Raw genomic sequence first — 15,510 nt, 5'->3', positions numbered from 1 at the left:
TAATGATTTTTGGAATAAAAAAAGAAAATGACCCATACAATGGCTATTGCTACAAATATAGCCTACATGTGCTACTTATGACTGGTTTTGTGGTCCAGTAACATATGGTAAAACGCACCAATTTGCAATATCAAGCAGCAAAACGAGCTGTTTTGTACAGCTAAAAATGGCTGGACGTGGATGAGACCGGAAGCCAGGCCCATTCCAGGCCCATTCTTACGGGAAGAAAAAGGGGGATAAAACAGCTCATAACAACAGTACAAACAACAGAAACGGTGAAAGGGATATGTGAGTCTACATATTACAATTGAGACTATAATGTATGACCCCTTTTTCCACCAGAGGGCAGCATCAGATCAACTAATACCACACTGCATGGCTGTTTTGAAATCATCAGTGGGCTGGTAAGACAAAAACAGAGTTGTTTTCATATTTTTATGATGATTTTTATATATACTATGCATTTATATATAATATTTATAAACGCGTTACGGATTAAAGCTCATTTTATTCCTCCAAAAAGCTTAAAAAACATAGCGGAAAAAAGAGGGAGGGCAGGGAAGAGAAGTGAGTTACATAACAATGGCATGTTTGTGCTGAGGTCAGCCAGTGCACTCCCTCTCTCTACACTACTGACCCATATTCAGCTTACATCAGTCAAGCCTACATATACACTAAACATCCATGATTAATCACAGAACACAGTTTTAAAGACTACAGGGCTCTTCTTTCCCAGGTGATTGTATTTATTTATGGATTTATACATATTTAAGCTGTAATACAAATATGCATTGAGTACAGTTTTTATAGTGCTTGCACAGTGCAAGCACTAAAATGTAGATTTTAAAAAGTACAGTTCTTGTTTTGTACATGCATACATCCCATACAGACAGAAAATGCATGCATATCCAAAACTAATTTAGTTGTACCCTTTTCTTTCCCTTTTTATTTTCGTTGGGGGTAATTAAAAGTATTTGTTGTCTCACACCCTCATCTCTTTACCTATTATTTCCAGCTTGTTACCCCATGGAATTCCTGTAATTTAATATTGCATTCAGGCAAATTGTAAACGGCTTCAACGATCATGCATTGAAGTCAGTGCAGTCGTGGTGCTCCCGATAATTGAAGCTTTGGTCTGATGGCTGGGAGTCTAAAATCTCATTAAAGACAAAACCCCAAACAGACAAAGACACCCCACCAATCTAATGCCCCACCCCCCATGTGTGAGATACAACCTCCTCAGCCAATCACAGCACAGAGGGGCGGTTTCAAATGATGCCACTGGGTCTAGGCTCAGTTGAAGGCTTTCTCTATTCTTCTGAGAGTGCATCGCATCCACACAATGCAACAGCTGTTTCTTACCAACGTGTACGCATAGAAACAAACCGCTGAAATCCTATCTAAAACCCACTTAGGAGTCAAATACACAGTTTTTTTCTGTGTACTTTTATTTGTAGGTGCAGTAAAAAAATAAAGCAAATCAAGTTCAGGCATGTATTAACTGCATTTAAGGCAGTAGTTTAATTTAGTTGTAGTCAATTAGATGTAATACAAGATAATCTTAATTTAATTAAAAGTTAACCAACTCTCAACAATAAGGATGGCCCAATGACTCAGGGCCAGTGAGAGTTTCGACAATTATTAAAAGGTCACTATATCTTAAATGTAGATCTTTTTGGCATGGATTTAAAGTGGAATGAAATGTAAGTGTGACTGACTTACTATTATATTGTATGTATTTCTGAGTGAAACTGCTATCAAACAAGAGAAAAAACTGAAAAGTAAGTGTTGCATAATGGAATATTGGCAAATCTGAATGTTGTTGGTTTAATTTAAGTGTGGCCTTGTTTACGTCAGCAGAGAGAAGTGCGCATATCACAGGAAGAGCAAGTTCTGATTAAAGATTATGTCAAAAGGTGTACTAAAAATGAATGCACAGATGAATCATTCACAATAATAGTAACATGCATTAAATATATACACAACCAGTCAAAAGTTTTTGAACAGTAAGATTTTTAATGTTTTTCTCTCTCCAAAGTCTCTTCTCCTCTCCAAGCCTGCATTTATTTGATCCAAAGTACAACAAAAACACAATTACTATTAAAAAAAAAAAAAAAAAATTTTTTTTTTTTTTTTTGAGAAGCAAATCAAAAACATCATGTGACTGGAGTATTAATGCTAAAAATTCAGCTTCGAAATCACAGGAATAAATTACATTTGAAAATATATTCAAATAGAAAGCAGTTTTTTTAAATAGTAAAAATATTTCACAATATTACTGCTTTTGCTGTATTTTAGGTCAAATAAATGCAGGCTTGGTGAGCAGAAGAAACTTCTTTTAAAAACATTAAAAACCGGTAGTGTAGGGTCCATTTTGTGTTTGCGCCGACATTAATGGTGTCTAAAAGTGTGATTATATATATGGGTGGCGAAGTGAAGACGTGTATTGCAGCCAGATGGCTTTAGTGTTTAAACCAATGAGATTAAGGTTACTTCAGATCAGAGATTTGAGCCAAAAGCACACCCAATAAAGGCTGTTGCTAATTTATAAAAAAAAAGAAAAAAGAATGTATAGACAAAGAGATTCTAAGCTTCAGAGCAAGTAAAATGGAATAAACTTGCTTCTGTGCCACACCCAGACCAAACCGTTTACAGACAGTGAGGTGAGAGACAGACTGAGAGAGTCAGAGACATAAACACTGCCTGTTCTCTATGTAACTGCAGTTGCATAACTCTCTGACGAAGAGAAAAAGAGAAATGAAAGAGATTGTAGAGAGAAAGAATCACAGACGGGGTTTAGGAAGCGGGAATCGAATAAGTGAGTGTGTGTGGCATAGATTAGCTTCATTAGGATCAGTGGGTCACCGGTTGTTTGGAGCTGTCTGACTTCCTGTGATTCTATGGGAATGGAATCTGGGTCAGTGGTTGGCAGCGATGGTGCCGGTTCGGGCTGTATGTCTGAGAGAGACACTGTTTATGTGTGGATTCTTATGTAATAGACCTTGAATAAAAGGGAAAATGGGAGTGATATGACCTTTTTAGCACTGCTGGAAAATAAACACACCAGATCCCAATAGCTAAACTATAACAAAAATGTCCAGTAGACAAGTTACAGTTTAAATGCACAACCCAGTAGCAGGCCAGTTACATATCTAACTTTACCCATAACAATTTTTTTCTTCTTAACTAAAAACAAACAACAATATACACTACCATTCAGACGTTTGGGGTAATATACATGCTGTCCCACAACCAAAAAAACACATTTAAAAGCATTTAAGTGTACAAATCTTAGATATTTACTAAGATCCTTCTATAATCTGTTGAAACAATGATATTTAAAATGTCAGTAAGTTTAATAAATGATCATTTATTGGGTACTTTCAATTGGGAGGTGGCTCTCCCGAACCCCTAAATTTCAATTTATAAAAAATGATATTGAAATAATTGTTGTATTTTTTGTCCATGCAAGTTAAAACAGGGTGTTTTATCAAAAATAAAGTATACTGAATTATCAACTTACATGTTTTTGGTTCAATGTATATATTTAAACGAATGAATCTTTAACTTTGAAATCAGTATGATCAACTTTTTGCCTTTTACAAAGAAAATTAGATTTAAAATACAACAAATTTTATAAATTACACTTAAAATATTGTTAAAAATAATAAAATAGTAAAAAATATATATTTACAATGTAGATGTAAGCAAAATCTTAATAGGTCAATATACCCTTCTAATAGAATTATTATTACTGTGTTTCAGTAGTGACAAATTTGGGGAAAGGACACATATTCCAAAACTTTCTGAAAATACAATATGAGAATTAACTGCACAATTACTAGAAATGTGTACCTTGGATATTATACAATTTGCATACATACAATGGTTTGGAAAAATACATTTTTTTCCAAGATGTTTCTGACTTTGGACCAATTCTGTAGAATGGATTTAGATTTTAGATAGTAAAATATTAATACTGCTAAATGTTATCACAATTTAAAAATGAAATTTAAAAAATATATTTAAAACTTAAATTTCAGCAACTATTACGCAAGTGTCATATGATCCTTCTGAAATCATTCTAATATGCTGATTTAATGTTCAAGAAACATTTTTCCGTATTATTATCAATGTTGAAATCAGTTGTGCTGGTAAATACTTTTGTGGCAACCATGTTACATTTTTTTCAGGATTTTTGGATAAATGCAATGGTAGAACGTAGAAACATTTTGTAACAACACTGAAGTGATCCCAATGTGGTGAAGAAATCCAAATACACAGGAAAAGGCATAGTGCTGCTTGCATCACTTCCTCTTTTGGCTTCCTGCATCCCAAAATGCACCTCTCCCACTTCTGCAGCCTAAAGATTTCATTTGAACAAAAGAGATGTGTGAGGGAATAAATAAGCTTCCGTATGCGACTGACCAATTTTGCTTTTATTCAAATTGAGCGTAAAATAATACTCCCATCAGCACAAGTCAGTCTTCACACCTCAGCAGTGTGACTGTTTAACCTGTTGTTCAGGATAAAGGGGGTAAAGGTGATTTTTGAACTACCTGTTTTTCAGAAAATATCAGACTACTTCCTCTTTCTGCTTTAACAGCAGGCACACAGAGGGAAGGACCTGAAAAACGTATCTTTACTTTAGCCTTAATTGTTTTGTTGCACAGGACGGATTAAATAGCACAAGACAAACATCTCGTTTCTGGCAAGGATCCAGTTTGTAGGTGAATCAAGACGATTAATTAAGCTTAAAACAAATTTTTAGGGGTTCCCACATAATCTCCACGTAAAATGTAGAGACTTGAAAATTGGAGGGATGGTAGTACTCACACCGCCGACAACGTCACCCTGACAAGGGCGCTACAGCGAACAAGTACGAAATAAATTTTTGGGTATTCTGCATTTTTTGAAGAACCTACTTTTGCGAACTAGGCCTAAGTTTCTCACCTGATCGAAACCAAACCAGTACAAAAAGATTCTCTGAGAGTGAATATCAATAATTACACAAAAAAAATGTGAACTTTCGACTCTGGGCCACTTTTAATAAAATGCCTATAACTCCTGAACTTAACTTAAAGAATGAAATATTGTCAAACTTGGTTACTTGGTGGCGCTATTAGAGGGAAAAAACATACAAATGGTTATAACTGCGCAACCATTTGTCCATCCAACATCGGTGTGCACGGTCTCGGTCCTGAGTGCCACAAGTGTCTATAAAGACATTTGCGCATCTCAAAAAACATGGCTGCCATTGGCCGACGAAGTTTAAGCACCTGTTAAACAAGCTTAACGTAGGCTAATTGGAACAAAACTCTGTCTGAGAGAAATTTGAAAGGAATCGACCTCTGGGGTGAGGGCCATTTCGCATTTTTCAAAGGCGTAAACAATTGTATGTGCTGCGGTTTTTCGCACATATGCGAGATATTAATATCATATGATAGAACTCTTCATTCCGGACAACTTTTAACTCTGTTGTCAATTAAATTGTTTGTTAAATGATTGAGATGTCAAAAACCTACATTTGCAAATTAGGTTTTTTGCTCAATCTGGATCTCCTTGCAGTGTTTTCAGTGTCATTTCAGTGAATGACACAGAGTTCTCATCCATAATGAGCTTTGGAAATATTGTGGAAATGTTTTTTTTTATTTTTTTATAGGAGTTCTGTAATACACTGATCCTGCAGAGAAGCTGTTGCTGTTTGGCTTTTTGCTCAATCTGGAAAAAAAAAAAAAACACTGAGGTACAACTCTCTGGAATCTCCAGATCAATAATTATAAAAAACAGGGTCATTTCAGAAAAAGGGGCCGTCCAAATTTACCCAAAATCCTATAAAGCCTAAAGGAAAACTCAACTTCACAAAACCTGGTGATCACACGTGACAGGTGATTCTAAACAAGCATGCAAAGTTTAAGGGAGATCAGACTACAGCTGGACAGTTAAAGGATTAAAAAAAAAAAAAAAAAAAAAAAAATTGATTTAGGTGGGTACTGCTTTGCTAAATAATGGAATCTCTTTCCTTATATGCTTAAAATGCATAAGCGCTTGAACCCAGTTAAATCGCTGCTTGCAGCTATATCTAGAGGTTGGATTTTTCCTGTCATTTAGTGGAATTATGTCACTTATACTAGATCAGAAACTAGAAAGAGCAACTCAGCAATTTACAGTTATTTGGCAAGTTAGTTGTGGACCCAGGCTTTTCATTTCAGAAGAAAATGTGCTCAAAACCACTTTTAGATGCTTTATTCTTTAACAAAATAGAATCTCTGTGCAGTTTGAGAGTAGATACAGGAGGACAGCATCCTCTGAATACAGTATTTACAGCAGATTTTGTACAGATCAAGTTATGAACAAGACACTTCAAATTTTCTACACAACGTGAACACCATGCTCCCCTACACACCACCCACATGCATACAAACACCACCCACCCTTCTTGCTACGGAGGTAAATTTATCGCCATCCTCTGAGGTTTATAAAGGCATTGCATGTGCACATTTGTCATCGTCTCCTCACACAAAGTTCTCCACGCCTCAACTAAAGTCTAAAGCCCAGCACACACACATGTACAGATCCCTACAAGAAGGGCATAATTCATTGTGGTTTTAAAGATCTCCCTGCAGTGTTTTGAGTGTCATTTCAGTGAATGACAGAGTTCTCATCCATAATGAGCTTTGGAAATATTGTGGAAAAACGTTTTTAGGAGTTCTGTAACACACTGATCCTGCGGAGAAGCTGTTGCTGTTTGGCTTTGAGTTTTCTCTTCTCCTGAGCTTGACGCCGTTGACACGCATGCAGCTGGAGCAAGTAATCCGTTGCCTGCGTCAGAATCGCCACCTTCGAGGTCTTTGAGGATGCCGACAGACCTGGAATCTCCTCCCGGAGCGCCTGAAACCTCGAACGAAGGTCGTCTCTCCTCTTTCTCTCTAGGAAGTTCCGACGCTGCTCGCTGGAGTCCTCAGAGTCTGATGTGGCAGGTGAAGAAAGTGGAGATGAGGGAGAGGACGAAGGATCCAGACGTGGCCGTTTGCTCACAGACTCAATCTCATCAAAGTCATCCTCAGGATCTGTGTCAGGGGAGGGAGCAGCGTAATTGTGCTGCTGCCGATGCAAAGACACATGGAAGCGCTTGGGACACGGTCCAAACGGATCGGCGCTCACTGTAATGGTAACCGGTGTACGCCGACTTGGAGGGCGGCCACGCTTTGGTCGGTTGTCCACAGTCACTACGTCAATCTCATCATCATCCTCGTCGCCATCTAAGACAAAACAATTGGCACATTTAGGATTTAAGCACTTCAAAATCAATTAAGACATCTTTTCCAGCACACTTTAATAATGAAAAGAAAATAGAGACTGGTTTGGTGTCAAATAAGAAAAGCAATTAATGCATCCCACTGTATAACAATTAACCAGTGTGACAGTTGTTTACACACTTCACCTCACTAATAAGTCCATCAGATGAATGTTTCACAGTTTTTAGCAAGGAAGTCACATTCCATCTCTACAGCTACACAAGCTGGTTTCATTTTTAACATTATGTCAGTTTCTATAGTCGTTTCAAAGGCAAATCATTTAAAAAAAACGACCAAATTACTTGTTTAACCCCTCAAGCATCACAGGCCCACCTGTGAAGCGTTTGGCACTCTTTTCCATTGTCGTTTTTCTCCATCACATATTTCAGTAATCATCATAAATTAGATATCATTTGAAAGCTTAACTGTGAAAACATTGCATTACCATAGAAATACTTAGTACATAGTACTTTAAAATCTGTTAGCAGTCTCCTCCCCCTTAGTGGGGGGTGTCAAGTGTCAAATTACAAAATGTATTAAGGTCTTTTAGAACCAAAACCTTTTATCCACCTTATTTTTCAATGTGAAGCCAGCCGTTTTTTGGTAGTGTGTTAGAGTTCCGGTTCATAAGCCACCGTAGGGAAATAAGTGTACTACAATCCACTGTGCTCATAATTAAGATAAAACATTAAAATAATATGGTAAGACACACCAGTTTGCAATATCAAGCAGCAAAACAAGCTGTTTTGTAGAGTTAAAAACAGCTGGAAGGGGATGAGACCGGAAGCAAGACGCATTAAATTTACAAGTGGCCGCGCCCACTCTAGCGGGAAAAATAAGGTGGATAATCTTGACTAAAGGTTAAAGTCTCAAGATTTCATATTTAATGGTTAATTTGTGATAGAAGTAATATTAAGAGAGCAACTTGGACATCTATAACATTAAAAAATAAATAAATAAAAATTCAATAGTTTACATGGCATCCGTGGCTGTTTGTGGTATAACGCCCTAAATCAAACAGGAAACACTTTATTAATCTCAAATTTGAAACATAACTTATTTAGACATAATACTATAATTTTTTAGCAATTTTGAATATATTATAAAACATTTTATATTTAAATTGGTACAGTGCATTTTTTACAGTAAATTTAAACACCAATATTTTGAAATGATCCCATTTAGAGTAGATTGTCAAGAAAAAAACAAACAAACAAACGTCCAACCTTAGATCTGTATTCCAAAGAATTCACGAATTATTATAATTTACGTTTGGATTGTGCACTTTCACGTCCATGTTCAATTTTTGCAACTGAAACAGCCAAAATAAAATTCAACTTGAACCAGCAAGGCTGCCTTGGGAACCAATTAAATAAATGATTGCTTAAAATAAGTACTGGAAAACGATTAATTGCATCCAAAATAGAAGTTTGCGTACTTTTTATTATGCATATATAAATACACAAAACCATATATTATAAATAATAAGTGTTCATATTTTAAATTTATATACACACACAAGCTACATGAATATGTATACACCTGTATTAAAAAACAAAAAAAACAAAAAAAAAAAAACATACACAGTACACATATACAAACAAAAATGTTTGTTTTGGATGCGATTAATCGTTGCCCAGCACTAAAAATGGTACATAAATACTATAAATAAGTCAGTCGGAATTTATTTTTAATGGAAACGTTGCATGACCTTGCCTGCAGCAAAAATCGCTTTATAAAGTTAAATGAGAGGAGCGGAGTTTCCCCTCACAACTGTGCAAAGAGTGGTGGTGGGGGTGGTGGGGGTGGGGGGGGGGGGACTAGGAGTGGCGATGGGACTACACAACTTTAGGACGAGGAATGGAATCAGCCCCACTAAATTAACCCTCCACATTGGCTTTTAGTCGGCAAGTGGCATGGTTCCAGTCAAAGTCTGATGCTTTGGCTTCTTGTGGAACAATTTTCTTTGGAGACCTACACTAACCAGCTGTCAAACTTGGTTTGAATAGCAAGTTAGATATGAATTACTTGATGCATGCATCTTCAAAACACTTCCTATACAGCAGACTATCACCTCATTGTCTCAGCATTATTCTAAAGGTAACGTTACTCATGCAACCGATGCTCGGAGGTAATCACATGTAGCCCTTACCGGATGAATCCGAGCGACACTCAGAACCCGATGAGCCTGCAGCCACTTTCTTGTTATGCGGGACAGGGAGTTCCAGGACTGCGGCGGGGTTCACACACTGTGCCGCCTGGGTCCCAGTCACGGGCGTGCCCGATGCGGCACGAACAGTCTTCTGTGCGGTCGAGGTCTGAATCTGAGCCGCCCCCGTTGCTCGCTCGGCATGAGACACTTTCTCCAGCCGGTGACTCGTGGAAAAGCCGCTCCACATGCAGTCTTTGATAACGATAGAGCCCAGATTCCCAAAAATGTCCAGGGGGTCGAACTTGTGCAGTCCCTCGTATTCCTCATCATCACATGGTAACACCTTCGGCGGCGCCCACCCGAGCCGGTCCCCCGGTAGCGGCAGTAGCCAGTCCCCATCCAGCGTCCTTGAGGGCGACATGGGCGGGGTGGGAAGCAGCTCGAATTTCTTCCATATATCCTCGCTCGGGGCTGTAGACTTAAAGAAATCCTCCTCGGTGTCCATCTCGTCGTAAAAGTAGTGCTCCATTTCCCAGCCGTATAGCGTGTGAGTGTTGACTCCAGGCATCGCTGCAGAACTTCTACTAGATTATCTGTGAAGACAACGGGTCATTAGATCGAATGATGCCAGCCCACGTGGAGTTCAAATGCGTCGCAGTGCACAAGCAAAAGCACTCACTAATTGCATGCATTCACTCAATACATTGCTTAGACTCACAATATACTTTATGCACATTTGCAATGCTGAAAAGCACAATATTTACATGCAAACACATTATGACTAAATGCATTGCAAATGCATAACACGCAAACTCGTATGTTATCAATTGCATTTAAATGCACTAAATGCATAAAACAATATTTCTGTAGCACATGCATGACTACAGATGATCGCATATAACAAACGCTTGCACAGCACCAAAACAACTATAGTAAAGTCAGGTTTATTTACGCTAACAGGAAATTACAACCAACCACTGCTGATTGAAAGTCCCACGGAAACTAATGGCTGCGATGTGAATGTAGTACTCTATTAACTTACACCCATAAAGATTAGACGCACTAACAAGGGGGTAAAGGGAGCACCCGGTCCGATTAAAGGATCCAGGAAATGTTCAACAACCCACGGGTTCACGCCAAAGTTTACCAAGAAATAAACTCAGAATTCACGTCAGATCAAGTTAATGCTATGCTGGTGTGAAAATGCACTTACCATGGGGTCGCAGACCTGCAAAGTCCAGGGAGAGTCTACGGGACGCGCAGAACAGAACAAAGAAGCTCAGCGTCCGGTAGAACTCCGGTACACACGCGTTCAACACAACAATAGCGCGCCGACTCCAGCCGCCTTTGTTTTACGACCGTTTAACCTGAACAACGAGAAAAGTTTTTTTCTTCTCCCTTGCGGAAATAAAGCGGGTGTCCTGTTACAACGGCAGCAACGATCGATCCGCGTGGTGCAGTGCAGCCGCACCCTCCCCCAGCCCGCTGCCGGTAAAAGTGCTTTCGCGCCAGATCTGCGTCTTTGTGTGAGAGAGCTCAGCTTGGACCCACCCACCGGAGGCGCGGGGCGGGGAGAGCGTGTGAACCGCCGCTTATTGTGAATGTGAAGGCAATTTGCAGCACTAAAATAAGGATTTGAATGAAAATAGAAGCCTCTACGTCACTACTTCAGTCTAATCATGATTGAGCTGATGCGTGCTTTTAATTGTCTTCTGATGCATGGCCGCATTAATCAATATGTTGTGTCTGAAGTGGTTAGGACAACAAGACGCAAACGCTGCACTCTGTACCGTTTTATTAAAGCATCTGTTGATAAAATGCAACAGATTCTTTTAAAATTATATTTGTACTGTGCTTAATTAGCATTATATAATATACAGTTGAAGTCAAAAGTTTACATACACCTTGTGGAAACCTTAACAATTTGTAATTATTTTACCAAAATAAGAGGGATCATAGAAAATGCATGTTGTTTTTATTTAGTACTGACCTGAATAAGATATTTCACATAAAATAGATTTATATATAGTCTACAAGAGAAAACAATAGCTGAATTTAGAAAAGTTACGCTTGATTCTAAATGATCCACAGCTGTGTTTTTTTTTGTTTGGTGATAGTTGTTCATGAGTTCCTTCTTTGTGCTGAACAGTTAAACAGCCTGCTGTTCTTCAGAAAAATCCTTTAGGTCCCACAAATTCTGTTTGTTTGTTTTTTTCAGCATTTTTGTGTAGGCTATTTTAACATTTTCCAGCAATGACTGAACGATTTTGAGATCTATCTTTTCATACTGAAGACAACTGAGGGACTCATATGCAACTATAACAGAAGGTTCAAATGCTCACTGATGCTCCAGAAGGAAAAACAGTGCATTAGAGGCAGGGGTGTAAACTTTTGAACAGAATGAAGATGTGTACATTTTTCCTATTTTGCCTAAATATCATTTTTTCATTTAGTACTGCCCTTCAGAAGCCACGGAATTTACATGTTTCCCAGAAAACAACATAAGTTAAATTTACCTGAACTTTCTAAGTGTTTGAACATTCTGTAATAATAGTCCCTCAGTTATCCTCACTGTGAAAAGAGGGATCTTATAATCATTGTTGGAAAGGGTTCAAATATACAAAAATGCTGAAAACCACAGAATTTGTGGGACATGAAGGATTTTTTAACTGTATATTAAAGGACTTCAACTGTACTGTAAACATCGCCAAAGTTCTGCAGAAAGGAATAGAAAAAAATAGTAGGCCTAAAGTTCTATAAAAACAAACATCAATGTAATATAAACAAATGGTAATGAAACATAAAATAAAATTGATTTAAAATAATATTAATAATAATAATGATTTCATTACAGCATTTAAGGTCACTTGTCCTTGTGTTGCATCCTGGGACAAGTTTGTATCTTATAACATTTGTATTAATGACATTTTTCCCCTTGCCCATTACATCATCACAAAATAAAAAGAAAAGGCTTTAGGTCACGACTTGGTCAGTTACCCAGATATGCAACCATACTGGAGATACTCGGATGTAAACAACAGCATGGATTGGGCGGTTAATGTACTATTAAATATGTTCTTCTAATTAATGCTGTCTAAACCACAGAGAGAAAACGTGTGTGGAAGCTGCTAAATCATATAGAGACGCACTTAGTAAGCAGGAAAGGGTGCAATATTTTGACAACTAAGGTTAATAGGTGGTAAAAATACATACGCATATTCACACATGCTTTTAATTATCCAATTTCGGTCAGAAATTCCAACTCTGCTACTTTTGTGCTGGCAATGTAGCCACATCTATTGATCTTGTGGAGCCTTTTTCATGAATTTTTTTATACATGGACGGTTTGTGGTTTAGTACAGAGCAGTTAATGGTTGTGTTGACGTCAAGAGTCCATCCATGCACCCCTCCACCCCCTGGCCACCCAAAACACTCCTCACGGAGAGCACAGCGTGAACGATAGTCGAGTGGAGGTGTGATCTAATCCCTGACCTTATCCAGAGCATCACACATCTACGCAAATGACCCGAGCAGATCAAGCACTGTGTGGAGAAATGTCTATCAGGTCATATCATGTATTACAGTAAAAAGTGTCAGTGATAAAAGAGAAATGTGTCTGGCGGACTCATGTATGATTCAGGATAAAAACAAAGAAAGGACATGAAAGTGCGTGTGGCTAAGATGGAAACTGAACCTATTACGCCATCATCAAACTCCCACACACATACAGGAAAGGTGGAGAAATGGGAGTTATGGAACAGTGATTGTTGTCCTAAATACCAGTTCAGCGTTTTCTTATACTGTACTAAACAGCACTGTTGAATACATTCAGTTTATTTTGACTGCATATAAAAGTCTGGAAGACTCACATTTGAGTCTGTTTTGCTCTATTAACTGCTCTAGACATCTGTTGTATAAGTCTGGCCAGTCAAAACACCCAGTCAAGTGGTCAGAAAGCTCATAGTGAGCAGTACTTACGCACACAAAGAACCCCCACACACCTCTTTGAAGCACATTCAACTCAGACTGCGTTCGGGCGCCTCCTACTGCATAAAGAACACATGACACTTCCTAACCCATAGATGGCTTGCATGAAAGAAACAAAAGATTTTCTTCTCTTTCTTCCATCCCCCATTCAGAGAGAAATCTCATACTGTCTTCTTTCCTGCCGGGAGGTTTGTATACAGACAATTGCATAATACTAACAGTAATGCAATGAAATAAAATAGCACCTAGTCCAAATATAAAATTATTATTATTAGGGATATATGCATGTATTTTTATACCTAATCTATTTTTTTTTTTACCAAAACTCTAATATATTTTAAACATAGATGTATTTTAGTATTTTAGATTTGTATTAATTAACTGTGATGTTCATGTAACATTGTATTATTATCACCTCAAGTTTTCATTATTTAATAATATTGGAATATTTTCACATTTTCAAATATTTTCAACCCTCTCTGAGCATCACCACAAGTCACTGACACAAAAGCTGTTGCCCAAAGACATGCCAATAGTATCCAAATCCCCCACTCTGATGCTCAGTTCTTTCTTTCTCTCCTCTTCTCCCACTCCCTTGCTTCTTTACCCCACCATCCCCCTCTTCAACGGAGGCAAAAACTTGCCACTGTCTTTGTTAAGGCAACAGATTAGCCCCTAACAAAGGGTTAAGGGAGGGTTAGCGCTCCGGGCTAGCAGCCGCTCCGTGTGCTGGGAGCTGGTATTGTTCTAGCCTCCGTCTCGTATGCGCGTGTGGAGAAAGGATGGAGACTTGACACCTTTATTATTATAAACTATTATCTATACACGCACTCACACTCTTGAAAAAGAGCAAACAGCTTCATTAGGTGAAAATGAGGTGCTGTACATGAATAATAATTGATTGTACACATGCAAATTGACTGGTAGTAAAAGGCCAAGTATGTTCAGACCTAGAGTTAGAGTAAATACAAGTGGAGATGAAGACAAAAGATCTGCTGAAATAATCCCTCAGTTATTTGAAGAGTGTTTGAGAATAGTCTAATCTTTAGACCAACTCTTGTTTCTGCTTTCAGTCCTTCTTCCCCTCACCTTTAACCTCTTTGACCCCCAATAACCTCAGACGGTCCCGCCTTTTAGAGACCACTATAGAGGTAAGTTTTTATGTGAGAACTTTGAACGAGTTTGAGCAGTTGTAAATCCATATCCATCAGCATATTAGAGTGAAAACACAGAAGAGAAAAAAAAATCAGCTTTGCCATCACAGAAATCAATTGAATTTAAAATGTAGTTGTGGTCAAAAGTTTACACACACCTTATTTAGAATCTGCAAATTGTTAAGTCTTTTATCAAAATAAGAGGGATCATACAAAATGCATGTTATTTTTTATTTAGTACTAACTTGAATAAGATATTTCACATAAAAGACATTTACATATAGTCCACAAGAGAAAATTTATCAAAATGACCCCATTCAAAAGTTTACTGATTCTTAATACTGTGTTGTTACCTGAATGATCCACAGCTGTGTTTTTTGTTTCGTGATAGTTGTTCATGAGTCCCTTGTTTGTCTAAAATCCTTCAGGTCCCACAAAATCTTTGGTTTTTCAGCATTTTTGTGTTTTTGACCTTTTCCAACAATGACTGTATGATTTTGAGATTCATCTTTTCACACTGAGGACAACTGAGGGACTCATTTGCAACTATTACAGAAGGTTCAAACGCTCACTGATGCTTCAGAAGAAAACACAATGCATTAAGAGCCGGGGGTGGGGGGTGAAAACTTTTTAAAATTTGAAGATCAGGGTAAATGTAACTTATTTAGTCTTCTGGGCAACATGTAAGTATATTCTATAGTTTCTGAAGGGCAGTACAAAATGAAAAAAATATGACATTTAGGCAAAATAGGAAAAATGTACACATCTTCATTCTGTTCAAAAGTTTACACCCCTGGCTCTTAATGCATCGTGTTTCCTTCTGGAGCATCTGTGGGCTTTTAAACCTTCTATAATAGTTGCATATGAGTCCCTCACTTGTCCTCAGTGTGAAAAGATGGATCTCAAAATCATACAGTCA

At 37.9% G+C, this 15,510-nt stretch overlaps 1 protein-coding gene across 1 annotated transcript; it reads right to left on the bottom strand.

Annotated features, from left to right (window-relative positions):
• Positions 1-6,231: 6,231 nt before the first annotated feature.
• mycla (MYCL proto-oncogene, bHLH transcription factor a) lies at positions 6,232-10,927 on the bottom strand. The gene is made up of 3 exons (XM_073834910.1): positions 10,664-10,927; positions 9,451-10,043; positions 6,232-7,262 (listed from the first exon to the last, which is right to left on the bottom strand). The coding sequence occupies exons 2-3, from the start codon at positions 10,016-10,018 to the stop codon at positions 6,703-6,705; spliced, it is 1,128 nt and encodes a 375-aa protein (XP_073691011.1). The 5' UTR covers positions 10,019-10,043; positions 10,664-10,927; the 3' UTR covers positions 6,232-6,702.
• Between the last annotated feature and the right edge of the window lie 4,583 nt (positions 10,928-15,510).

This window comes from Garra rufa, chromosome 2 (assembly GCF_049309525.1).
Source record: "Garra rufa chromosome 2, GarRuf1.0, whole genome shotgun sequence".
Classification (NCBI taxonomy): domain Eukaryota; kingdom Metazoa; phylum Chordata; class Actinopteri; order Cypriniformes; family Cyprinidae; genus Garra; species Garra rufa.
The sequence above is the reverse complement of the archived record's forward strand: the minus strand, read 5'-3'. Positions and strand labels throughout refer to the sequence as shown.

Bases quoted from the DNA above. Each gene is read 5' to 3' on its own strand.
- mycla (XM_073834910.1), bottom strand. From the start codon at position 10,018: ATGCCTGGAGTCAACACTCACACGCTATACGGCTGGGAAATGGAGCAC. The intron at 7,263-9,450 runs GTAAGGGCTACA...GTTTTGTCTTAG, and splicing joins GTGTCGCTCGGATTCATCCG to ATGGCGACGAGGATGATGAT.